We start from the raw sequence: 27,674 nt of genomic DNA on the forward strand, positions 1-27,674 counted from the left end.
AATTCTATTTTAATTTCATAGGACATCAGACAGTGTTTGAAAAATGGAATGTTCCGGTTAACATCAACTGAATAACTGTGGGGCACGGTTCAGTCTTTTTCAAAACTGTCCTCCATTTTAACCAGGTTCATTTGCTCATTTGTCATTTTATGAGATCTGTTCTGGTGTTATGCTATTTTGCAGCCACATGGTGACGCCACAGCCATATTTTGTTAATATACAAAAATTGAACCGATCTCACTCAAACCAGAGTATATCCCCTTCCTCTGCTTACAGAAAAAGCCACAGATCTTCAGCTATTCTTTCAGAGAACCTAATGATTTGTTACTTACATAACAATGAATCTAATTATTTAAACAGCATTATCTAACATGACAACCTTTATCTTCAGGATCACATCCACAGTGAAGGTTGGAATGAGAAGAGGGAGCAGAAAAGCAATGCTTTGGCAACATAACAGGTTGGATAGTGCAACATAAGTTCAGCTATTTATAATAGGTGTGAAAAATTAGAATTAACCACCAGGTTAATTAGGTAAACTTAGTACAGACAAGTGAATGGAAATCACTTACTGACATTTTTTTTTCCTCCAGCACCCTCCCAACACACATTTTCTACATGTGTATCAGTTGACCTTCTATGGCATTGCTCACATGAAGTCAAAGCATACCCGAACTTGTCTGGTGTCTTTGTTTAGCGGTTTCTCTTTCTCTTCTGCCTCTCTCTCCATCCTCTACTGCTTCTCTTTTTATTATTTTCATTTGGGTGGGAGGTGGTGAGTGGAGTGGTAGCGAAGGCAACCGTGATGGGTTGCACCCTGCATTCTCTGTTGGCTGGTGCATGGCACTGGTCAGGCAGGGATTTGCAGATGGTTCCCCACACAACCCAATTTCCTCTGTTTAATCCCCACACTCAGTCCTATTCCTCCATCCCTCCTACCACCTTATCGTTTCCCCAAACCTTATCCCCACCTTCCCCAATCCCCTTGTCCCCCTTCACTGCTCCTCCCCCTCCCAAACTGACCCAACAGCCAGTTTCCCTGCACTGAGCCTGGCTCTTAGCTTTTTAAAACAAACATTTCTTACATTACAATAGTAACAAAAAAGGGGCAATCACACTGCTGGGAGTGTACTATAGACCCCGCAAACAGTCAGAGGGAGATAGAATAGCAAATATGTAGGCAAATTTATGAGAAGTGCAAAAACAATAGGGCAGTAATAGGGGATTTCAACTACCCTAATATTAACTGGGATAGAATCAGTGTAAAAGGTATAGAGGGTGCAGAATTCTTAAAATGCATTCAGGAGAACTTTTTTAGCCAGTAGGTAGCAAGCCCAACAAGAGAGGGGGCAGTTCTGGACTTCGATTTAGGGAATGAAGCTGGGCAGTTGGAAGGGGTATCAGTGGGAGAGCATTTTTGTAGTAGTGATCATAATTCAGTTAGGTGTAGTGTAGTTATGGAAAAGGACAAAGAGTAAAAGTTCTCAATTGGGGAAATGCCAATTTTACTAAGCTGAAATGTGATTTAGCAAAAGTGGACTGGAAACAGCTACTTGAAGGTAAATCGGTATCAGAGCAGTGAGAAGTATTCAAGGAGGAAATAGAGAGGGTTCATGAAGAAAAAGGGTGGGACTCCCAAATCTAGAGCCCTCTGGAGGTCAAGGAGCATACAGGGTAGGTTAAGGCAAAAAAGGGAAGCTTATGTCAGATACCGAGTGCTCAATACTGCAGAGTGCCTAGAGGAATATAGAAAGTGCAAGAGTGAAATTAAAAAGGAAATTAGGAAAGCAAAGACAGGGCATGAAAAAATATTGGCAAGTAAAATCAAGGAAAACCCTAAATACATAAAGAGGAAGAGGTTAACAAGGAAAGAGTAGGGCCTATTTAAGACCAGAAAGGTAACGTGTGTGTGAAGGCGGAAGACGTGGGTATGAGTCTTAATGCATGCTTTGTGTCTGTCTTCACAAAAGAGGGAGATGATGCAGACATTGTAGTTGAGGGGGAGGAGTGTGAAATATTGGCTGGGATAAACATTGTGAGCGAGGAAATATTAAAGGGTTTTGCACCTTTGAAAGTAGATACATCGCCAGGCCTGGATGAAATGTATCCCAGGCTGTTAAGAGAAGCAAGGGAGGAAATAGCGGAGGCTCTGACCATCATTTTCCAATCCTCTCTGGCTACCGGCATGGTGCTGGAGGACTTTTTTTAAAATTCATTCACGGGATGTGGGCGTCGCTGGCAAGGCCGGCATTTATTGCCCATCCCTAATTGCCCTCGAGAAGGTGGTGGTGAGCCGCCTTCTTGAACCGCTGCAGTCCGTGTGGTGACGGTTCTCCCACAGTGCTGTTAGGAAGGGAGTTCCAGGATTTTGACCCAGCGACAATGAAGGAACGGCGATATATTTCCAAGTCGGGATGGTGTGTGACTTGGAGGGGAACGTGCAGGTGGTGTTGTTCCCATGCGCCTGCTGCCCTTGTCCTTCTAGGTGGTAGAGGTTGCGGGTTTGGGAGGTGCTGTCGAAGAAGCCTTGGCGAGTTGCTGCAGTGCATCCTGTGGATGGTGCACACTGCAGCCACAGTGCGCCGGTGGTGAAGGGAGTGAATGTTTAGGGTGGTGGATGGGGTGCCAATCAAGCGGGCTGCTTTATCTTGGATGGTGTCGAGCTTGAGTGTTGTTGGAGCTGCACTCATCCAGGCAAGTGGAGAGTATTCCATCACACTCCTGACTTGTGCCTTGTAGATGGTGGAAAGGCTTTGGGGAGTCAGGAGGTGAGTCACTCGCCGCAGAATACCCAGCCTCTGACCTGCTCTTGTAGCCACAGTATTTATATGGCTGGTCCAGTTAAGTTTCTGGTCAATGGTGACCCCCAGGATGTTGATGGTGGGGGATTCGGCGATGGTAATGCCGTTGAATGTCAAGGGGAGGTGGTTAGACTCTCTCTTGTTGGAGATGGTCATTGCCTGGCACTTATCTGGCGCGAATGTTACTTGCCACTTATCAGCCCAAGCCTGGATGTTGTCCAGGTCTTGCTGCATGCAGGCTCGGACTGCTTCATTATCTGAGGGGTTGCGAATGGAACTGAACACTGTGCAGTCATCAGCGAACATCCCCATTTCTGACCTTATGATGGAGGGAAGGTCATTGATGAAGCAGCTGAAGATGGTTGGGCCTAGGACACTGCCCTGAGGAACTCCTGCAGCAATGCCCTGGGGCTGAGATGATTGGCCTCCAACAACCATTACCATCTTCCTTTGTGCTAGGTATGACTCCAGCCACTGGAGAGTTTTCCCCCTGATTCCCATTGACTTCAATTTTACTAGGGCTCCTTGGTGCCACACTCGGTCAAATGCTGCCTTGATGTCAAGGGCAGTCACTCTCACCTCACCTCTGGAATTCAGCTCTTTTGTCCATGTTTGGACCAAGGCTGTAATGAGGTCTGGAGCCGAGTGGTCCTGGCGGAACCCAAACTGAGCATCGGTGAGCAGGTTATTGGTGAGTAAGTGCCGCTTGATAGCACTGTCGACGACACCTTCCACCACTTTGCTGATGATTGAGAGTAGACTGATGGGGCGGTAATTGTCCGGATTGGATTTGTCCTGCTTTTTGTGGACAGGACATACCTGGGCAATTTTCCACATTGTCGGGTGGATGCCAGTGTTGTAGCTGTACTGGAACAGCTTGGCTAGAGGCGCAGCTAGTTCTGGAGCACAAGTCTTCAGCACTACAGCTGGGATGTTGTCAGGGCCCATAGCCTTTGCTGTATCCAGTGCACTCAGCCGTTTCTTGATATCACGTGGAGTGAATCGAATTGGCCGAAGACTGGCTTCCGTGATGGTGGGGATATCGGGAGGAGGCTGAGATGGATTATCCACTCGGCACTTCTGGCTGAAGATGCTAACGTTGTACCATTGTTCAAAAAGGGAGAAAGGGATAGACCGAGTAATTACAGGCTAGTCAGCTGGGCAAATTATTGGAAAAAATTCTGAGGGACAGTATTAATTGTCATTTAGAAAGGCACGGATTAATTAAGGACAGTCAGCGTGGATTCGCTAAGGGAAGGTTGTGTCTGACTAACTTGATTTAATTTTTGAGGAGGTAACAAGGAGGGTCGATGAGGGTAGTGCATTTGATGCAGTGTACATGGATTTTAGCAAGGCTTTTGACAAGGTCCAACATGGCAGGCTGGTCAGAAAAGTAAAAGCCCATGGGATCCAAAATTGGCTCAGTGGCAGGAAGTAAAGGATAATGGTTGATGGGTGTTTTTGTGACTGCAAGGATGTTTCCAATGGGGTTCTGCAGGGCTCAATACTAGGTCCCTTGCTTTTTGTGGTATAGATCAATGATTTAGACTTAAATATAGGGGGCATGATTAAGAAGTTTGCAGATGATACAAAAATTGGCTGTTTGGTTGATGGTGAGGAAGAAAGCTGTAGTCTGCAGGAAGATATCAATGGACTGGTCAAGTGGGCAGAAAAGTGGCAAATGGAATTCAATCCGAAGAAGTGTGAGGGAATGCATTTGGGGAGGGCAAACAAAGCAAGGGAGTACACAATAAATGGTAGGATACTGAGAAGTGTAGAGGAATAGAGGGACCTTGGAGTGCATCTCCATAGATCCCTGAAGGTAGCAGGACAGGTGGATAAGGTGGTTAAAAAGGCATACAGGATACTTTCCTTTATTAGCTGAGGCATAGAATATAAGAGCACGGAGGTTATGCTTATAACTGTATAAAACACTAGTTAGGCCATTTTGAGTACTGCGTACAGTTCTGGTCACCACATTACAGGAAAGATGTGATTGCACTAGAGAGAGTACAGAGGAGATTTACGAGGATGTTGCCAGGACTGGAGAATTTTAGCTATGAGGAAAGATTGGATAGGCTGGGGTTGTTTTCTTTGGAACAGAGGAGGCTGAGGGCAGATTTAATTCAGGTGTATAAAATTATGAGAGGCCTAGATAGAGTGGATAGTGAGGACCTATTTCCCTTAGCAGAGAGGTCATTAACCAGGGGGCATAGATTTAAAGTAATTGGTAGAAGGATTAGAGGGGAGTTGAGGAGAAATATTTTCACCCAGAGGGTGGTTGGGGTCTGGAACTCACTGTCTGAAAGGGTAGTAGAGGCAGAAACCCTTGTAGCATTTAAAAAGTACTTGAAGTGCCTTAACCCACAAGGCTACGTACCAAGAGCTGGAAAGCGGGATTAAGCTGGATAGTTCTTTTTCGGCCGGCACGGACACAATGGGCCGGATATATAAATAGAAGTTCTTTTTTTTTCTTAAACAGGCTAAAGTGTTATAAGTGCTTTAAAAAACAAACTGCTAGTTTCCCAGCTTAATTCTTGGAAACCGGCAAGGAGGAGGCACTGGGATGGGAGGGAATGCTTCGGTAAGGCCGGAGGTTGGACAGTACGGAGCAAGTTGGGGAGGCCATGGCGTGAGCAGGCTGGAGCGGCAGCAATGATGGGCTGAGGCTGGGAACATTTTTTTCAAAGTACATTAAAATTTAAGTTTGATTTATTTTGAATTTTTTTTAACTTACCTGGAAAGTCCTTAAGCAATCCATCTAGGCTGAACATTCTCAAAGCTGAATGGGCAACAGCACCAACTACTCTGGAGATCAAGTACTGCAGGACTAAGGAGGTAAACAAAATAAACAGAAGAATGTGCTTGAGGCAGCATGACATGTGTGACTGTAACAGAAAAAAATTTAGAAGATGAAAATGTTACACAACAGGAAGAGCGCACAGACATAAGCCTTTTAATATATCTCCCCTCTCCGAGCTCATCTTGACTATGCAATCCACCTCCTGCCCCCTCGACCCTATTCCCACCAAACTGCTAACTGCCCAACTTCCGTTCCTGGCCCCCACGTTAGCTGATATTGTTAACAGTTCCCTCTCCTCAGGTACTGTCCCCTTCCCCTTCAAATCAGCCATCATCACCCCCTCCTCAAAAATCCCACCCTTGAGTCCTCTGTCCCTGCAAACTACCGCCCCATCTCCAACCTCCATTTCCTCTCCAAAGTCCTTGGAGTGTTGTCGCCTCCCAAATCCGTGCCCATCATTCCCGCAACTTCATGTTTCAATCCCTCCAATCAGATTTCCACCCCTGCCACAGTACTGAAATGACCCTTATCAAAGTCACAAATGACATCCTATGTGACTGTGACTGTGGTAAACTATCTTCCTCATCCTTCTCGACCTATCTGCAGCCTTTGACACAGTTGACGACACCATCCTCCTCCATCGCCTCTCCTCTGTCGTCCAGCTGGGTGGGACTGCGCTCGCCTGGTTCCATTCTTATCCATCCAGTCGTAGCCAGAGAATCACCTGTAATGGCTTCTCTACCCGTTCCCGCACCGTTACCTCTGAAGTCCCCCAAGGATCTATCCTTGGCCACCTCTTATTTCTCATCCACATGCTGCCCATCGGTGACACACTGCTTGTCTGACATCCAGTACTGGACGAGCAAAAATTTCCTCCAAATAAATACTGGGAAGTCCGAAACCATTCTATACGGTCCCCACCACAAACTCCGTTCCCTAGCCACTGATTCCATTGCTCTCCCTGGCCACTCTATGAGGCTGGACCAGACCGTTAGCCACCTTGGCGTCCTATTTAACCCTGAGATGAGCTTCCGACCACATATTCGCTCCATTATTAAGACTGACTACTTCCACCTCTGTAACATTGCCTATCTCTGCCTCTACTTCAACTCACCTGCTGCTGAAACCCTCACCCATGTTACCTCTAGACTTGACTATTGCAATGCTCTCCTGGCCGGCCTTCCATCTTCCGCCCTCCCATCTTCCGCCCTCCCATCTTCCGCCCTCCATAAACTTGAGCTCATCCAAAACTATGCTGTCCGTATCCTAACTCCCACCAAGTTCGGTTCACCCATCACCCCTGTGCTCACTGACCTACATTAGCGCCCAGTCCGGCAATGCCTCGATTTTAAAATTCTCATCCTTGTTTTCAAATCTCTCCCTGGCCTACAAACCTCCAAGATCGCTGCGCTTCTCCAATTCTTGCCTCTTTCGCATCCCTGATTTGGCGGCCGTGCCTTCAGCTGCCTCGGCCCTAAACTCTGGAATTGCCTCCCTGAACCTCTCCGCCTCTCTCTCCTCCTTTAAGATGCTCCTTAAAACCCACCTCTTTGATCAAGTATTTTGTCACCTGTCCTAATGCTCATGTGGCTCGGTGTCAAATTTTGCTTGGTAATATTCCTGTGAAGCACCTTGGGACATTTTGCTATGTTAAAAGCACTATATAAATGCAAGTTGTTGTTATATAACTAGCGGACCATCTGGTTTTGTTGACCGTAAATCATAGGATATGTATTACTTGTCTCTTTGTCTTTACGTTGGTGGTTCACTTTTTCTGTCCTTTCTGTTGTGTTTTTCTGTGCCCCGTTCATCTCTGTCCTTTCTTCTATTATTTTACTAGCCATTCCCCAGGCATGCTGGCTTCCCTTTGCCCCTGAAAAGCCAGGACACTGGAGGAGTTGGAGCTGAGTGCCAGGAAGGTACTTGGGGACTGCAGCTATAATTTGCCTAACCGACTGAAATCTGTTAATTCCAAACTTCTGAAGGATTCAACTTTAAACAATGTGAGCACATTTTTTGAGGGATGGTTCGAGACAGAAATAACTTGTGATACCGAAGGAAAATGGAGTTCATTCAAATCTACGCTTATGGACAAGGAAATGAGTCAATTTTAGTTCCTACTGGGCAGCAAATGGTCGGCAATGGGTCAGCTGCCCCTTTTACATCCTGCCCGATTTTCCTTAACATTGACTTCAATGGGTGTAAAATGGGCATCTGACCCGCTGACTCCTGTTTCCTACCCAGTGGGAACAGTTAAAATTGACCCCCATATATGTTCCTCAAATAAAAAGGCAGGTACATAGTAAAGTGAAATCCTGATGGCTAAATAGAGGTTTGTCAGCAAATTAAGCTCAAAAAGAAATAGTACACCAGGTACAGGGAATAATTGTAGTACAGGAAGATATAGTTGAGATTAACTGGAGCTGCTATTAGAAAGGCCAAAGGAGTATTAGAAAAAATGATTATGCATAGGTGTGATAGTGAAGGTAAGGTCTTTTTCAGATACATCAGAAATTGGAAATTAATTAAGGACCACATAGGTCCTCAGAGATTCAGCACAACAGGTTAGGATTGAAGACCATGATATGGCTGAAGTGCTAAATGGCTACTTTACATCTGTTTTCACTATTGAAGATGATGCTGTGTGGCCAGATAGATATTCCAAAAATTAATTCTATAGAAGTTAATATGGAAATGGTCTTGGCTAGGATTAAGGCTTTCAAGGCTGACTGGGCTGCTGGACCTGATGACATTACCTCAGAGTACTGAAAGAAATGGGATATATATTATGTGGGCAACTGGCTCATATATTTAACTGTCCTTGAGGTCTGGGATCATTCCTATGGACTGGAGTGAGGCTAATGTGGTTCCAGTATTCAAGAAGGGGAGTTAATCAGACCTTGAGAATTCTAGATTAGTTTGATATCAGTGATGCTAGAAAGCATTTTTAGGGATGTGATGTACAATCACATGGAGAGATTGGCACTTGTTAGAGAATCCCATCAAGATTTTAGGAGAGTGAGGTCCTGTATCACTAACCTAGTTGAATCGTTTGAAGAAATGGCAAGGTTAGTTTAGTTGATGTTGTATATGTTGGCTGCCAAAAACCCCTAAGGTGCCGCCAGAAAACTATTGGGTAAAATATGAACGAGGGGTATTGATGGAAGGTTAAAAATATTAAAAGTAAAGTCAGATTCCTATAAGAGACCCTTCAAAACATGTCAAAATTATGAGAAAGTGGGTGGGACAAAGGCTGTCTGCCTCCTTCCAAGAGCAAAGGATGACTGCTAATTAACAAAAATGTTCCCTTCACTCTGGGAACATCCATCCCTGGGGAAGATGCCTGTTCCATCCTAATAAAATGGCAAAAAGCAGAAGAACCCATAACAATGCTAAACATCTATTCTTGAACAAGAGCTCAGTCATATTCTCCATATTCCCCACATATGGAAGGCACAATCATGGGATAGAGACCTAAACTTGCCCTACTCCCCAGCATAATTCACAACATCTAAAAATGTTGACTGGGTGACTCTCCAGTTACAAAGTCAAATACTCTAAATCAGAACATATGCAAGACATCCTTACAAATACAGGAATCCTACCCCTTTGCAGGATCAGGTTTTAGATACCATAGTGCATGTACTGAAACGTGTCACCCTGTACAAAAGGAATTCCCCACGCCCGTAACTATGTATACACCAACCTAACTGGATGGAATATCCTGCCCATATCACTCCTGACTAGGATGAATATAAGGATTAAAATGCTCTCTGCCTCCTCTACCTATTTCAGAAATTACCTATCAAAGTACCAACCTGACAATTCTGTGGTCTGGATAGTCATAGTCAAGTTCTCAAAGAGGCTTCACCACTCAGTCTTTGTGGAGACTAAGTCCCTTCTTCGAGTCATGTGGCAAGTGGGCTAGATTAAGAACGGATCTAGGAACTCAAAACCGGGCATGCATGAAGTGCAATGGGCATTTGAAGAATTGTATTCCACCACAATCTGTAATGTCATGGGCCAGCATATCCCTCACTTCTCCATCACCACCAAGCCACTGAACCCTTGTTCAATGAGTAGAGCATACAGCAGCAGGCATATCTGAAAATGAGGTGCCAAATTGGTGAAGCTACAACTACTACATGCATACTAAAAAAAAAGCAACATGCTTTAGCCAGATCTAAGTTTTTAAAAAATTCATTCATGGGATGTGGGTGTCACTGGCAAGGCTGGCATTTATTGCCCATCCCTAATTACCCGAGAAGGTGGTGGTGAGCCGCCTTCTTGAACCGCTGCAGTCCATGTGGTGAAGGTTCTCCCACTGTGCTGTTAGGGAGTTCCAGGATTTCGACCCAGCGACGGAGGAACGGTGATATATTTCTAAGTAATCCCTCAACCAACAAATCAGGTTGCTCGACAGCCCCACTGGGCAATTAAGCAACAGGAGGCAGCTCCATGAACATCCCCACACTTAACGATGGCAGAGCCCAGGACATGAGTGCAAATGACAAGGCTAAAGCGCTCGCAACCATCTTCAGGCAGAAGTTGCCATGTGGATGATCCTTCTCACCCTCTTCCTGAGGTCCACACCTTCAGATGTCAATCTTCAGCCAATTCGATTCACTCCACATATATGAAGAAACGGCTGAATGCTGTCGACATGGTAAACACTACAGGCCCTGACAACTACCCAGCAATAGTGCTGAAGACTTGTGCTCCAGCTATGCATCTAGCCAAGTTGTTTCAGCATAGCCCAACACTAGCATCTACCCCACATGGAAAATTGCACAGCTAGGTCCTGCCCACAAAAAGCAAGACAAAGCCAACACTGAGTGTTGTTATCAAGTGGCAATTACTCACCCATAACCTGCTCACAGATGTTCAGTCTGGATCACTCAGTTCCAGACCTCCAAACATGAACAGAAGAGCTGAATTCCAGGTGTGGTGACTGCCCTTGACTTCAAGGCAGCATTTGACCAAGTCAGTAAGGATCAGGGGGGAAAAAAACTGCATTGCTGGAGTCATACCTGACAAAGGAAGATGGTTGTGGTTGTTAAGAGTCCAATCTCATCCCAAAGATATCACTGCAGGAATTCCTCAGAGCAGTGCTCTATACCCAACTATCTTCAGCTGCTTCATTAATAACCTTACATCATGTCAGAAGTAGGACTGTTTGCTGATGTTCAAAGTAGTCTATGCCCATATAGAGCAAGATCTGGATAACACCCAGGTTCACGCTGTTTAGTGTGTAACATTTAAGCCACATCAACGGGAGCGCCTAACCTCTCACCGTGACATTACCATCACCAAATCCACTAACATCCTGGGGAGGAAAAAGGAGAAAGGGAGTCAACCCTTGACCAGAAGTTCAACTGGACCAGCCACATATGTGCTGTGGCTACCAGAGCAGGTCAGAGGCTGAAGATTCTGCATTGAATTATTTTTTAAAAAAAGGCCTCTCCACCACCAAGGCATAAGCCAGGAGAGTGGTGAAATACTCATGCCTGGATGGCTGCAGCACTAGCTCAACACCATCCAGGAACAAGCTCAAGGGGCCAAATGGCCTACTCCTGTTCCTAGTCTGCTTGATCGGCTCCCCATCCACCAATACAATATGGCTGCAGTACATACACTCAGAAATACTGAACAGTGCTGGTCTCTATATTATGAAAAAGTTTGGAAGCACTGGAGAAGATATAAAAAAGATTTACTATGCTGGTGTTCTTTTCTCTAGAAAAGATGGCCCGATGGAAGGTGACCCGATAGAGGTCTTGATTATGAAAGAGTTTGATACTGTTGATGTAGAGATTGTTTCCACTGTGGAAACAAGAACTAGGGACTATAAAAATAAGTTACTAATAAATCCAATAGGGAATTCAGGAGGAACTTTAGCCAGAGTGGTTCAAATGTGGAACACTCTAGCACAAGGAGTAGTTGAGGTGACTAAGGGGATTTAAGCTAGATAAATAAATACGAGAAAGCATAGAAGGATATGCTGATACGGTTAGATGAAGCTCATGTGGCATATTTAACGGCATTTAAGAGTACCATCACCACATGGACTGCAGTGGTTCAAGGCTCACCACATTAGAGGTCAATAAATGCTGCCCTTGTCAGCTACACCCATATTCAGAGAATTAAAAAAGCAAACTTCGTGCTGACCTGGTGGTCCATAGCATAGCCCTTTGTTAGAACGTCACTAATATGTGAAAACCCAAGCTATAGCCATACCTATCTTTTGTTCAGTATCTGAGATTTGGTTTCCTCGCTATCTAGTTTAAATGATCATAATTAAGTTACCTCTCAAATTTCCAAATGGATGTTGATTCTTCTCATCATCCAGTCCTACCATGACCATGTCACTTTCTGCTTGGTGTAACTCACTCACTTGCATGGCTCATGTGCATCAAAATCCTGGTCATGCAACATCTTAAGTTGATTGCTTCATCTGTCTTTCACAACTTGCCCCTTCGGTTCCTTTTCCCTACCATCCATATAAATTCTGCCCCCCCCCCCAAATTGTCTCCATCACTGGCAAGACTTCAATCATTTCCATGTTTCCCTTACCATTCACACGATTATCTTCCCTTAACCCACTACCCTTGAGGAAAACTACCCAATCCCCACCCCTCTAGTCATCCATTCACTACATCCACTAGTATTGAGCTGCTGCACTGCTCCCTTACCCAACATATACTCCCCCAAATCAGTCTGCCAATCGACACCAATCATTTACAGGTGCAGTTCAGTACCCTCATGTATGGTGACATCAAACTTTTCTAACCCAAATCACTTCCCCAACCCCACGAACCATCCAATTGAGTACAGCCATAGGCTGCGCCAACAGCCTTGAAACATTCTGCAAGTTAATACCACAATCCGGCTCTTGAGGGGCGTTCAATGTCAACCTGCTACTGAAAACACTGACTCACTTGCATAGAAGTATCAAGTGCAAGGTCGAGTGGCAACCCTCAGTTCATTGAAGCTATACTGTTGACAGCTGTGCCTGGAAGAAGCTGCTCTGCTAGTCAAGGTGGACAAATCTTAAGAAATTCCCTCTAGGGGCAAGAATCATGATAGTGGTCCAGATTCCTTGCTTTTTATGGATTATGGAAGACCTTGCTCAGAATCACTAAAGTGGGTATGTTTGCCTTTGAATACACAAGGCGCTGATGGCACCTGTAGTCCAAGTAGAAAGTCTATGTTTATAGAAAGAGCCAATAGGCCACCCTTACTTGGGCTGATCCCAATTTACCAACCCAATGGACCCAATTCCTGAATTAAGGCTGTGCTAGCCTCAAATACACCCATATATAGAAGATGCATAATGGAATTCAATTAATGTGTTCAGCTGCAACTTCAATTGTCAGGTGGTGACAAGAAAATGAAACCATATTAAATTTACCTTGAGACCCAGATCAATAGCTCCATGGGAAAGCTGTAGCACTCATACAATGCCCCATAAATCATAGCTGCCAGAATCTTACCTCTGAACTACTTATTTTAAAAAAAGGTCAATACATTAAAATAGTGAAGTGAATCCAACTCCACACCTCTTAACCAAATACAAAACACTAGACTAGTCCAAGTTTCTGTATTAGATGATCAAAATCTAGTCCACCTCTAGGTTTAGCTATTCAAATACTCCAGACAACTTACACAGCAGTAGAAATTTGCATAGGTTACAGTGAAATGCTTAAAGGATCTCAATGGAGACATTTTGATAGTTCTTGAGCAAACTAGGATAACATTTAATTAGAGTAATCAGTGGAAGACAATTCTTGAGCAGAAGCAATTTCAGTTATCATTCCAAATAAAAATGGCTACGTAGGGACAGGTGTCCATCCTGTTGAACTGCTAACCATTTACGTCAACTTTTGCTCACTGTCAGCTTCTCAGCTAGCAAAAGTATGAGGAATAAGCCATCCTCAAGCAAAATATACACAAGTTTAGTTTACCTAGTTTATTTTAAAAACCATAAAATGTTCCTTACAAAACAAGATTGCATTCTGCACATTTACTGAATGGATCTGGCACATTTAAACTACCAGTACTATTGTCCATAAACAGTGTACATCTTAATGTTACCATAGTTACAGGAAAAACAATACAATAAACCACTGAAACATTTAGAACAAAACGTAAAACCCAGAATCCACTCTGTCACTGTTGGAAAATTCAAACGGTCTAAGCTGTGCTAAGGTTCACTAATTAAAACGTTACAAATGATGTAAAGCAGAATATGATCTATGCTCCCAGTGTGATCTATGTAAGCAGAGGAATGTTGACTCTTCAAACAAAAGCAGTGACAAAAAAGCAGCGATGTATTCCTTCAATCTTCTCCGCTTTTTTGTTTTACAAGAACTGCCCAGAGTACTGCCTCACACTGTGGAAGGAAAGCACAGAATTAGACTTTTGAACACAAGCAATGCTCTTTAACTGCAGGCAGCCAATAAAGACAAAAAGTCCCTTAGCTTACTTTGACCCAAATTACTTCCTGATTAAATGCACCAATCAAGTCTTCAGCCACTAGTTTACAGTTTACAACATTTTACAAACTGGATGGTTTTGCATGAGGAATATTACCGCAACAGGTTTGCAAAAAAATTCTTAATTCTGGTTACCTAGGGTTGGTCGGTACATACTTTCCAACTTTTTTTAAAAATAGAAAACTGTGCTTTCAATACATGCAATTAAAACAATTCACTAGTGCTGGGTCGAAAGTTTGATATTCTGAACTTCTAAAGGAAATTTTTGCCTTCAGAGGTTATCAGCAATATTGCACGCCCAATTGTGCATAAATTCAATTCCCCAAACTGACCCTTTCCGCCAGCCACCAAAACAAAAACGTTCCCGCTACCAAACTGACCTTTTCTCGTGTGGAGCTGCGGTATCTGAACGCACGGGTCAGCTTAAGGGCGCAAAGCGGCTGCTGCTGTAGCTGCACTGGGGAGAAACCAGGTAAAAAAAAAAATAAACTAATTTGACCAAACATTTTTTTTTTCAAATGAATGTTCGGATGCGAGTGCAGATCAATTCGACCCAGCACTAAAATTTCAGTTAACCAAAGCTTGTGTATACAACAGGACAGCACAGCACTGAATTGTATTTTTATTTAACAGAAAATGGTAGTTTGCTGTTGAAGAACTTTGCAAGAATTAAACTTTTACTGAAAGTAAAGATTGAACATAACTTTTTCCTGGAGAGGTATGATCTGCGCTATATGGCAGACTGTGATTTGTTGTCAATCCAACTGTCAAAAACAACAAAATCACTAGTCTTCCACACAGAACCAGACCACAATCCAAGTTGACTGATGTTCTATACTTCTCATTTTTAACATTATAGCTAATGAACTCTTACTGGACAATATTAAAAATCAGTGATTGTGAAACCATTTAAGATTCAAAAAATGCATTTTTACAAACATTTAAAACAGCAGATACCATTTGTGGAATTTGTTGCAATGGAAACAAACCAAGTTTAAAAACATTAACAGGCAGATCTCAAAGAACGTTCAAAAACATAAATGAAGGATGCTTAACAGTCTTATCATTGCCCAGCAGGAGCGAGGACAAGAGGAAGTCAGTTCAGTCGCTACACAAAGTTCAAAACATTATTACTACTTGCCTGTTCTGCAGCAGATACTGTGCATTCTGGATCTGGTCCTGTGTGCCCGTAATGGTGATTATACGATCCTCAGAACCTTCGAGTGGTTCATCAATCTTGATGGACGCTCCAGATTCATGACGGATTTGCTTAATTCTCTGACCTCCTTTACCAATTATAGAACCAGCCAGCTGTTGCAAAGTGTAAATATCAAATCAGAAATTCAATTAGTTGATGAAATTATTGTATAAATATTGATCACTGCACAAATGTTTAGTGCACTGCCCTATATAGACACAGGGTACCAACATCCCACAAAACAGCAGAGAAATTAATTGCTAGTGCCACTGGGTTGAGGGCAGAATGTGCAAGGACAACTCATTTTTCAAATACCATTGCAAGATCCAATATCCACCTAAATGACCTAACAATTCATCTGAAAGATAGCACTTCAGTGCAGCACTCCTTTCAGTACTGTAACATTTGTAATCATGATCTGGAACACTCAACCTCCTGACCTAATCAAGTGTGCTACCATTAAGCACAGTGGCAGTGTCTAAATGATGCAGCTTAAGGAAACTTTTGTTCAAATTACTGACATGCCCCACTTGCATGTCCTTGAGCAACTCCTTGTGGTCCTTATAACTGATGCTAGAACTACCTAGCAGGGAGGGATACACAACTAGAGTCTCCACGTCAGGAAGTATATGGAAACTACAATTTATATTTTATGAAAATGCACTTCCTTTAAAAAACAATTCAAACAAGATTGACTGGTTAAAATGTGATCTGACCAAACACTGGGAACCAATTTGTTCTCCATTTTGCCAATTATTTTTAGCCTAGGCAAACTTCAAATCTCATTAGCAAGCCTTGATCTAGCTTTGGGGTAGCAAATACAAAGCAGTAGCTTGAATCTTACATCTTTGGGGATTGTGACTTGTGTAGTAATGATTGGGCCTCCCAAATCTCCATATCCACCACGGCCACCTGAAAACCAAAAGAAAAAAACTCAGAAATAAGGAACAACTCAGCTGAACTTATCTCAAAAAGGACTGAACAAATTGACAAACTTACCATATCCAGAGCCACCCTGTTCAAAAAGAGGAAGGAGGGAGAGCAGAACATTAATATTTCATGATGTAAAACTTGAATCAATTAAGCTCACGGTCAACTCCAAATCTAGCCATATTCACAAACATAGGATATCAAGTCTTCCAAAACAAAGACCTACAAGCTTGGTGTTAGGTGGTCAATAGAGCAATGAAAATGCAGAACTCCAATAACCTAGTGGGTAATTTGCATGGATACAAACCAGAAGGATATCACGTAATAAATCTGTACTGGTTATTTTGTGTTAGTCTGTGTAGCAAGTTTGATGGAGAAAGGGACAGGAGAGAAAGAAAGACTGGGACGAGAGCTTCCAGCAGGAGTAAAAAAGTGTGCTATCCATTCTAATTGTAGTTACCTCTTCCAATTTAAGCACTTCTCTAATTTCCTCAAATGTGATGGATTCTGCTTCAACAGCCACTTGCATATTTGAATAACCTCTTAAGGGAGGTTGGAAACTTTTCACCCAATTATTGAAAGCATAAATATGAACTGGTGCACATTAGTTACTACGGTTAGTTTTAATAATGCAAATTTTACAGAAAGAATAACTGAAGTCAGACTTACCATTCCTTCATAGCGGTCACTCATTCTGCTCCTGCCATAGAGAGTACGGTCACGGTCACTACAATGAAATAGGAGCTATTTGTAAACACAGCAACTGCCCCAAATCCAGACTACTTTGGTAAGTCAGGATGGTACAGCCTGTTGTCCACGATATGTAGCAAATAGATTTGGGACTTAATTCTACTTCCAAGCTAGTGCCACTTAAATTCTTACCAGCTGTTAAGACTACAGCTTTCAACTCAAAGCCAAACTGCTTTGGGGAGGGAGACTTATACCACCCCCACAAATATTTATCTAGTCCAAAATAGCCTCAACAGCCCTCACTATTCCAAAAATGAGCGTGGAGGGGACTGCTCAATTGTGAAACAATCCCACTGCAAATTAAATTTGTGAAGAGGGCAGATGTTGCACAACTTCAACCATGACTTTGGATGCCATTTTCTCAGCCACACTTAGTTTTGGACCAGTAAATGAGAGCCTAGCATGTACTGATATATCAACAATGCAAAATTTATCCAATTTGGACTCACTAATATCTGTTCATAGTAATTCTACCTCCCACTGATGCCCTTTATACTACTAACATTTTCCAACAGCCCCTTTCTAATCTGTAGATAACCTTCAATGCTTCAAATTTACAATGAAATAGAACCCTAAATATATTCCACAAAGAATTCAAACAAATACAGAAACAATTACAATGATCTTTACACCATTGGTAAAGATTAGATGGCTCAGTAACTCAATTGTGAAGGGTTACTTTTCATAGTGATGGCAACACTTCAGTATTGGACTTACCCTCTGGGTGGAGGTGGAGGAGGGAGAACACGGCCACCTCTGCTGCCTCTTCCAGCACGAGGCAGAGGAGGTGGACCCCTACGAGTTGGTGGGCTCATATCATCATAAGCATCTCTTCTGGGTGGAGGCATGGGGCGGCCACCCTGTCCTCTGTTTGGAAGTCCCATGGGACCCCTGCGCTCGTACCCAGGCGAAGGAGGATGGGGACCACCTCTGCCACGCATTTGAAAAGGGACAGGACGTCTTCCTCTGTCATCAAACATCATTGTAAAGCCACCATAATCATAGGTCTCGTCATAGAAATTCGGATCATATGGCTGTGCACGCCCTTTGACAGGTGACTAAGACAAGAAAGAAATTAAAGACAATCATATTGCTGCTCACCTGAAGCTGCTTGTTAAGCTCATATAAAACATCCTTTGCAGTGCGTAAACATTTTATTCTGCATTGCATCAATTCGTTTTGTGCAAGTCAAGTATCTACATTTTCACTCTGCATTTTATGCTTTCAAACCACCAACCAGGGAGTACGACAAAATTACAAGTGAACACGATGTATATTTTTATAGATGCTAGTTTCAACCTTTGCCTCAAAATCTGACCAGTTTCCAATCAAAGCCAGTAATTACTGGCAAACAGGGTACCCAGTCAATAAAGCCCCAATAATAAGTTCCCAAGTCAACAAGGTAAATAGTGTTTCAGAACTTTTAATAGACATTAATTTTGCTTTGGCAGCAAGGAATCAAAAGTAATCTTTCCTCATTAACCACTTGTACATGCCTGGAAGGTGTACTCCATGTAAATTCTTTTACTGATAATAGAATTTTAAAAATGTTACTTTGCTGTAAATGCCAAAGGATGAAGTAGTACCCACCTCTGCCAATAGCCCTAGGATAATCTTGATGCACTCAACCACTCTGTCAGGCTTTCCTCCAAGCAGAACTACTCTATCAGTTGAATGAGGACAACATTCCTGGAACAATTTAATAGTTGTCTGTGTGCTCTGGAATCAAGAAGAAAAATTTCAGTCGACTAATTTCTAGGCACAAAATGGATTTTGAAAATGTACAAAAGATCATTTAGATAGTTCAGTATTCATTTGCTCACTTTATCCCATGTACGGTGAAATTTCAGAAAGTTAGGAGCACCGGAAACACATCCCTGCCCATTCTTTATGGGTAAGTGTACAGTAAAAGATGTGCCTGCTGTCATGGCTCGACATACAAGATGACTTTCTGAAGGAGGATCGGCAAATCCACCCATCCTGAGAATCTAACTCCCTTACCCAGGGCAGCTTTAAAACCACTTTACAAGTGGTGTGAATCCAGTAGTATGCGCTCTAGACAGACATATTTAAGTATGCGGAAAACACAGCAGCAGGTTCCAGGTGAACATGCATCTATTAATCTGACTAGTTACAAAACACTCAATCAAGTTTTCATGCAGTAATTGCAAAATGACTAGTTCAGAGGTAAATTCAACTTACTTCTCTTAGCTCCTTTATCTTTACTCCCTTGACACCAATTATACTTCCAGCCTGGCTCTGATGAACCAGCATTCTTAGTTCACAATCAAAATCCTTTCCTTTATAGTGTTGGTACTGTAGGGTCAAAAGTTCAACAACAGGAGCATAAAATTCTAGAACTATCACTTCCTATTTAATGTTCTCATTCAAAGTTAGAATTCTAGGCTGATTATTTAGCATGAGTGTAAGCAAAGCCACATTTCATGCAAATTATGCCAACTGGTCATTAAAAAACCGAGCATGGCTCACCTCTTCCAAAGTTGGGATGATCTTCGATAATATATCACCAATTGTATCAATATCCGCATTTATACTCAATATGCTGCCAATTTTTTTTAAAGCATTGACGATTTAAGGAGAAAGGAAACAAAAACAAACGAGTGAGTAAGCCATTCATAGCATTCTGAAACACAATGTAATCATTAACTTGATACATACACATTAATGTTTTTTACAAGTACTTAGTAAAACCCCCATTATAAATATTTACTAATAAACATGCAAATTTAACTAATTAACATTTCAAATTAAGACAGCTTTGGAAAAATGGGTAACTGGAAGGGCTCAGATTAAGTGGGCAAGAAAAACGACGTATAGCTGAGAGCAGAAAGTGGAAAATTCATTCTTCCCCACCACCAGTAATTTGAGAAACCCCTGGAAATATATTAGCAATTTTGGCACACCTTCTCATAGGCAAAAGCAGAAGAGGTATGTGAGTATCATGGAGAACAGTATTAAAAAAGGTGTTCGACAGAAATTTGGAGAAAAGTTAAGAAACTAGTTGTGGAAACAGCACTACTATGCCCCTGCAAGAAACCAAATACAAAACAAAGACAAAAACAATGAGACAGAACAAATGAAAGTAGAGGGTGACAAAGTTAGCTTGTAAGACTATGAATAGGCAATGTGGGGAGCAAGGTGGGCCACAAGGATAGTGCAAGAAAGACAGATTAACAAATCATGATTTACAATGCAGCAAATATGCAACACTTGAAGCTGTGCTCCTTCCATTAAAATGAATTAGTGGATTGCTCTGGGTGGGCAACTCACGTAATAAAGACCAGCCACAAAAGACTTAAATGGGGAAAATAGACAGAAAATAACTTGAAAAACAGTACACTTTCTATAAGGGGCTACTAATTAATAACAACAAATTCAGGTTATATAGATACAATTCCTCGTTCTAATCAGGCAGTGAGTCATAAACTGTTGGGACATACCGCTCGGGGCCACTGCTGTCTGGGACTGATACACTGGCATTGTACTGCATTGGTCACAAAGGCGTTCGTGGTTGTTGGCATTGGGCAAGGGCATTCAGTGAAGTTCAGGTATTGGTGCCCATTTGGCATTTGAGCACATTATGGGCATAGCCAACCAGGGTATTCAGATGGGCGTTCAAGGGACAGATGGGTCAACGTCATGATGGGCAACGCAGGGAACATGTCGATCCAGTACAAGGGCAACGGAGATAAATGGCCAAAAAAACAAGGAGAGGGAAGAGGGGGGAAAAGGAGTAAATTTTAATTGAATGATATTATAAAATCTATTCTCATCACTCTATATATCCTCTGTACAGACTTCTGAAGACACTATACAACAATGGAGGCACTTCATAACTGCATTTTTAGAAAAAACAGTAGTTAATTTAAACTATTTCTCCTTATAACAAGGGAAATAACATCAAATAATCATACTTCTAAATGAAACTATTAACATTAAACCTAAAGTGCTATAGGGCATCTATTTATGCTGGCTAATATAAAAATTAACAATTCTGTTCAGCTTTCTCAAAACATTGCCTCCCATCATCTTCTATGGAAACATTGTTAACACTGTTCTATACCCAATTTCATATCAAGCATTCTTCTTTACATAAAGCAGTCTTTGTCCTTCACGTACATCTGTATAGCTGTTGAAGTAAGAACAGATGGACATTCTTAAAAAAAATTTAAGTTCTGACTCTGGGATTCTCTGGGTTGCACCAGCCACCTGCAATGTTTCTCCATTTTATATCTTAGTTCACAAAAAATAGGAAATGCTGCAATTAAGGATTGTTACACAATTATGGACACCTTACAAAGACACTCAACCATGATAAATTTAAAACGGAATCCTAGTTTTTAAAAAAGTGTTTAATGACGTTTCCTCAGATCCAGCCCAGTCATAAATTGTAGAGAAAATTATATGGTTTACACTCAATATTACAAATGGCTTTCATAGTCCTCCCAGAACAGCATAATTAACTCATTTTAAAATATGTCCATAGTTTCACTGACTATCTAGCAATACATTCATAACTTAACTGGAATTTTGTAGACTTTTAGTCAACACGTGGCAATTTACAACTTATTGGACATAAAGTGCTAGATCTAAATAAATTTTAACCTACGCTATAGATGTATACTCACGTCTGTACGCAATGACTTGATATTTTTGCCACCTTTTCCAATCACTGCTCCAGCATTCTTAAAAACAAAAGTCATAAAAAGGTCAAAATCTCAACTACCATCACCAAATCTTAATCATCAATTTTCTACAGCAAAATTTTCATAGATTCTTCAAAATATATTGAGTATATAAACCCATTTAAGCCTGCCATAGTGCAGGTTCATAGTTTGCCAGTCACCCATTACTTGAAACTAGAAAGAGCAATCTCACCTTACTCTGCAACAGAAGCCGAAGTTCCACACACTGGTCATTATTCCGAGACCTCTTAAAGGCTTGTTCTCCATCATGGTCCTCAGCAGGACGTTTGCCTGAAAGTTTTGCGTTTTTTTTTAAAAATATCAAGCTTCATATAAATGTTTTTGGCACACTAAGTCTAGCTTCAGAATAATCTCCCTAGAGTGAATACTCGCAATGTTAATACATTTAGCAACAGTTGCCAATTCAGTTTTTCATTCTCACCCTCGTTGGAACAATCTGGTAACATTTAGCTTAAAAAAAGTACCTCTAGGTCAAGATGATCCACAATAACTATTCATGCAATTCACCCCTCAAGTTTCTTCCTCTTCACCCTTCCCCACTTACCTTCTGTGCATCAAAAAAATGTTCAATAATCCAACCTGGAGAATGTACTTGCAACAGGTAATTTTTCTCAGACCTCATTCTTATGAGTGATTAAAATATTTGTTATCAATTCCTCACTGGAAACTTTTTGTTCAAAGTTGCTTAATTAAGTTATTCTGGTAAGTTTTTTTTAAAAAGCACTAAATTTCCACTGTCATTTACATTTAATTCTAATTATTGATATTTCAGATTTTAGTACAAGAGTAGAAAATGCTGAAAACTGGTTAATCAGCAACAATGGAGAACAAAAGAGATAACATTTCAGATGTGGACCCTTCTGCAGTACACACTAGCTATTAAATGGTCTGTTCTCTTCATGGGTGCTGATGGACCTAGATTTGCAGTATTTTGCTTCTTAAAAACGACTTTATATCCAACTTGAACATCTCACTTACACATGTACATCTCTCCTTTAATATTTAAAATGGTGCATGGGTGCTTCACGTGGGAAGAAAAAGCAATGCTGAGCCAAAGGAGATCTGACCAAAAACTTGCTAGACCTTAAGGACAAAAGGAGATAGAAGTGTCTAGGGAGAAACTCACACCCAGTGGGACCTAAGCAGCTTAGAGTTTGGGGGGGGGGGGGGGGGGGGGGGGGAGGAGAGGAAAGAGAAGGGATTGCACAAGGATCAGGCACACAGATTTTCAAACAGGGAAAGTAGGTGGTCACAGATTGGCATGACCAGAAGCCAATGTAGGTCTGCAAGCAGGATCTGGTGCAGGGCAAGCAGAGTTTTGGATGAGCTGAAATTTATAGAGCAAGGGAGGCCAGCACTGGAGTAAGTCTGGAGTTTAAAGACATGTACGAGTGTTTCATTGACAAATGGGCTGAGGTAGGAGATGTGAGATGGTAGCAGGTCTATGACCACATGCCTGTGGACAATGTTTTCAAGGTGTAGTATGTAGATGAAGAGGGGGACTAAGGATGATTCTTGGATTCTGAAGATGATGGTACAGAGATGGAAAAAGATGTGCTGTCTACAATTGGTAGGCAAGAGTGGAATCAAGCAAAAGGAAATCCCATGGAATGAGGGGGAGATGTTGGAGGACAACAACATGGCCAACCAGTTGCCTACATCTTTATTTAGGGCTATTTTGGTGCTGTAGGAGCAGCAACCTTTTTGGAAGATGCAATGGGAGTTGCAGTACAGCTGGCTATGGATCTGGGAGATGCGCACACATTCAAAGACCTTGGAAGAGGAGATTGGAGATATGGTGGGGTAGTTAGCGATGGGATGGAGAAGCCAATTCATCAAATTGGAATGGGGCAGATGAAGAAATAACCATTAGTGATTGTAATGTGGGAAATACTTGTTACCAATGCTCTGGTCTCTACCATTACAAGGGTTGCACTACCCAATTTTCTCTCCTTATACACTGAGCATGGAGGCGATATTCCCAGCCATCGTTGACAAACCAATAAGGTTTTCGTTTAAGACTGCTCTGTAAAACAACACTGATTATGAAGGAAAATGTACACATTTCATCAATCCATTAAAAAATCCTGTGAGATCAAATAGTTAGTAACATTAAAATATCTAAGCAAACAAAACATTGAGGGCTGCTAGAAAACTGTAGCAATATTCTTGTGCTGGTTTTCAAACAGCCCTTAAATAAACAGTTATTTATCACAATATAAAAAATTCAAGAAAAGCAAAACATACAAGAACCAGGGCTAAGACTACTACCGTTGGTCTCTGGGCTGTTATACTTGATGTCTTGCTGATCAGTCTCCATTTTAAGTGTCAAGAGCTGCGAAGTATATGCAAAACTTGTTATGCAGCTAGTCTGTAAGACAAAATTTTTTGTTCAAATTATTAAATGAAACCACTCATTTGCTGTATAATCCCAGTGACTCAAACCTCCACTAATTACAAAGGGCACAGTGAACTTTGTGGCCTTGATACAGCCACTCAAATACTTGACTGGAGTTTTAAACAGCTTATTCCAAATAATTCAAACCACCTTTCTGCTAAAACAAGACATTATTCAATAATTTAAACAAAGCAATACAAGTGACAAATTACTGCTAAAAATTTGAATTCAGATAATTCACATTAAGCAGCTTTGAACTACAAGCCTCCGCTTGTAATAGAAAACTGGTCCAAAGCCCATGTGAAAATTTTAGCCCCATCAGTTCAATCCACCCAAATTATGATCCAGTGATCAATGAACCGTATTACCACGTAGCAGTAGTCATCTCGGTTAACTATTCAGCATCTTTGAAGAAATAACATTTCAGCCATTTAACTCAATACACTTGGAATGCTTAAAAAATTTAAATCAAGAGCAACCATTTAAAAGTTGAATAATTCATATTCTTTAGCAGTAAGTTCCCACTTTACTCTCATTTTTGCTTAATTCAAGTTATTGAATAATTGGTGCAAATTAACTTATCAGGAAACACGCGCATCGAAGGTTAAATTAAGTCCAGACTAACTAGATGAAACTTTCTGGAAAAGTGCAAAATGTAATTCTCCCACAACAAAGTCACTAATTTGCATTAAAATTATATATTTTTTTCCTCAGAGGAACCACAAGATGGCAATGTCACACTGGTACAAAAGAGGGCACTCTACCAACAGTCACAAAAGTATTTTCCTACTCTAAATAATTATGTAATTGTTCCAATAAACTACACTATGGAGAAAGCCCCTCTGGTTTGAGCATGTAAACTACTGAACCCCAGAATCAAAAATGGTAATACTTTGCATTTGTCCACTACAGCCTTGCAGAAAAATGGACTGTTTACAATTAAAAATCTACAGAAAACAAATCTCAAACCCCCAATTACACTATTCATTTATCTGTGGGCCATAAAAGGTGGGACAGATCCTATATAAGCCCTCAACATCAAGCAGCACCAAAACCCTGAATGATATCTTAAATCAGCCCCATCATTTGCCAGTGATCTAGAAATTGATTGCCACAAACTATCAGCCGCATCTTAACCTGTATTCAGCGATCGTGTCTGTATCGTTGTACTAGCCTACATTTACAGAGCAGTACTTATTAGCACAAAGTGCGCAATCATATAAATCTAATTGAATTGCTAAAATGGCTAGTAGGGAAATCTGCTAGTTTTACACTTAGAAAAGCAATGATGGATTATTAACCCTTTTGCTTTGGATGCTTTCCTCCCCCACCCCAAAACCAGGAGGGGCAGGTCACCACTTGGGTTAGAAAGATTTCACCAGAAGTGTCTCACTTGAAAGCCATTGGACCCTACCCCTTTTTGACAGCTTCTCATTTTAATTGATAGAGGCTGCCCTACCTATGTCACCAATGATGTCTTTTACTGCTTTTTCCATTGAAATTATTTTTACATTAAGCAGGTCATTCCATTGATACTTCCCCTTGTTTTCCTCCCTTACCTTTGTTCTGATTCTATTAAAATGTTGGTCAATTATCAATGGCGATACATCTAGCGTGTGTTTCCATAGGATGAATGGCCCCAGATTTTGGAGTTTAGTCTAAAATTTACTGTACATGATGCCATTTAAGGCATATCTAAAACTATGAGCCCCAAGACCACACAGTCTGGAATTCCTTACCTAACCCCCGTTTGCCTCGCCACGGCCTTTTAAGGCCTTCTTTAAAATACACACAATCTCTTCCTTTGGCTTGGCGTCCATTTTGCCTCAAAGGGATTGGGACGGTAACGATGCTATTATAAACATAATGTGGAGATGCCGGTGATGGACTGGGGTTGACAATTGTAAACAATTTTACAATTGTTGTAAAATTGTAAAATTTTTATGTAAAATTGGTGTTGTAAAATTGTTTACAATTATAAACATAGAGGGGGCTCAATAAAAAAAGAGCTTTCAGCCAACACTGGGTGTCATAGCAACTCACTCAGAACTCCGCTATTTGGAAAATGGGCACCTTAAAGTTCTAATTCAGCCGTTCCAAAATATCAGATCTACTGACCCCAATCGGGTATTAACGGGCAACAGGAGGCTTAAGTGTAAGTTTAAACCCCTCTAAATATGAAGGAACACGTGCGCGAAACAAAACCCCGAAAGGCGCGTGTGGGATTAAATCCGGCCACTCGAGCGCCACCATGAAGCAAGCAGAGCGAGTGTACCTCAGAACCTGCAATACACAAGTATCGTAATTATTAAACAGCACGACGGGAAATTATTGGTCCTATCCAAACAGTCGTTTCTACTAACACGAGGATGCCGCCAAGTCGGTAACGAGCAAATGCCGCGGGGATTACCGACGCCATTTCAAGCACTGTTCCGGAGGAAGGGAGGAACCAGGCGAATTCCAGCTAATTATACTGAAAATTATATGCGCTACCCCACTCTCGTCGTCTGAAACGCACTCTCTTAAAATGGCCGATACTATGATACAGCGAAATGTGCCGAGCGGAGGATTATTTCCGCCCCGAGCTCGTTGCGCTTCGGCTAGAGCCGCGGTCACGTGACCGCCGCCTCCTCGTTTTTGAACAAGGGATGAAAATTGAAGCGGTTCCAGAATCCACGATTCATTCGGAAAACAACCGTCACTAAAATGGCGGCGCGGTTCACACGCCGAGAGTCACAATCGGTTGACTCTTCCTTTCCATCGAGTGGCGGACAGGAGATGGTCGCTGCCGCCATTTATCCCGTGACTCGACAAAGAGGAACAGCCTTCAAACGACGACGACAACAGCAGCACTTTAGGCCAAGGCCGCAAGTCACCCGACACGCACTAGGCCCGCATTCCTGAGGAGCTCTATTGTGTTGAGCGGGGGGGGGGGGGGGGGTTAATTCGCGGTCGAAGACAAGGGGAAAAAAACTTGAATTTTCTCGATCTTACGGTGTTCCAAGGTATCCGAGAAAACAACGAGAAGAGATCGGTCAAAAAAAATGTCTTCCACATCCGCCCCCAACTTCCACACCATCGACGAAACGCGCGCCTTTCAATAACGCTTCGCAAATTTAAAAATAAAATCTAATATTTCTTCCTCTCTATGAGCACCATTTTTTAAAAAAAAGCACAAATAATTCGAGCACAATATACCGATAGGACTCACCACTTACCAAAGCTAACGGCTGCGATGAAGACCTGAGCTCAGCTTTAATCACAAGCGAAGCAAAATGGATCGCTCTGGTGTGGCGGCGAGAGTTTTACCCACAAGCGCCAGCGCGCGCATTCACCGCCCAACTTCCCGCGCCGATTGGTCCAGATGCTCGTCTTTCCCTAAACGGATGACGTAATCCGAGACATGTCTCGTTCCCATTCGTCAATGTGCACATCAATCAAAGTACGTCACAGAGCCCGCACCGTCGTCGGTATAAAATACCAAAATTATTATATAAAGTATATATAATTACTTCCTTCTGACATTCTTTGCGTGATTACTTTTTAAAACCTCTTATTACCATGGTGACATTAAG

General features: G+C 41.9%; 1 protein-coding gene across 10 annotated transcripts; it reads right to left on the reverse strand.

Moving 5' to 3' along the window:
• Window positions 1-13,325: 13,325 nt before the first annotated feature.
• hnrnpk (heterogeneous nuclear ribonucleoprotein K) lies at window positions 13,326-27,424 on the reverse strand. Of its 10 annotated transcripts, none has more exons than XM_067983156.1 (15): window positions 27,318-27,424; window positions 23,973-24,072; window positions 21,874-21,971; window positions 21,624-21,680; window positions 20,436-20,479; window positions 19,465-19,537; window positions 19,177-19,290; window positions 18,565-18,693; window positions 17,692-18,032; window positions 16,894-16,951; window positions 16,294-16,309; window positions 16,139-16,206; window positions 15,238-15,407; window positions 14,477-14,553; window positions 13,326-13,993 (listed from the first exon to the last, which is right to left on the reverse strand). In XM_067983156.1, exons 2-14 carry the CDS (start codon window positions 24,019-24,021, stop codon window positions 14,520-14,522), a joined length of 1,251 nt encoding a protein of 416 aa, XP_067839257.1. In that variant the 5' UTR covers window positions 24,022-24,072; window positions 27,318-27,424; the 3' UTR covers window positions 13,326-13,993; window positions 14,477-14,519. The 10 variants fall into 10 exon arrangements, with proteins under 10 accessions (XP_067839257.1, XP_067839255.1, XP_067839254.1 ...); XM_067983154.1 differs by having other exon boundaries at window positions 19,177-19,299; XM_067983153.1 differs by having other exon boundaries at window positions 23,949-24,072.
• Between the last annotated feature and the right edge of the window lie 250 nt (window positions 27,425-27,674).

Source organism: Heptranchias perlo, chromosome 4 (genome assembly GCF_035084215.1).
Source record: "Heptranchias perlo isolate sHepPer1 chromosome 4, sHepPer1.hap1, whole genome shotgun sequence".
In the NCBI taxonomy this organism is placed as follows: domain Eukaryota; kingdom Metazoa; phylum Chordata; class Chondrichthyes; order Hexanchiformes; family Hexanchidae; genus Heptranchias; species Heptranchias perlo.

What these genes read in the sequence shown, in the direction of transcription:
- hnrnpk (XM_067983150.1), bottom strand. Translation starts at nt 24,021, where the DNA reads ATGGAGACTGATCAGCAAGACATCAAGTATAACAGCCCAGAGACCAAC. An exon ending in GGCTTCTGTTGCAGAGTAAG is followed by an intron (nt 21,681 to 21,873) that starts GTGAGATTGCTC and finishes TTTGTTTTTAAG; the next exon opens with AATGCTGGAGCAGTGATTGG. An exon ending in CCTCCACCTCCACCCAGAGG is followed by an intron (nt 16,952 to 17,691) that starts GTAAGTCCAATA and finishes ATTTCATTGTAG; the next exon opens with TGACCGTGACCGTACTCTCT.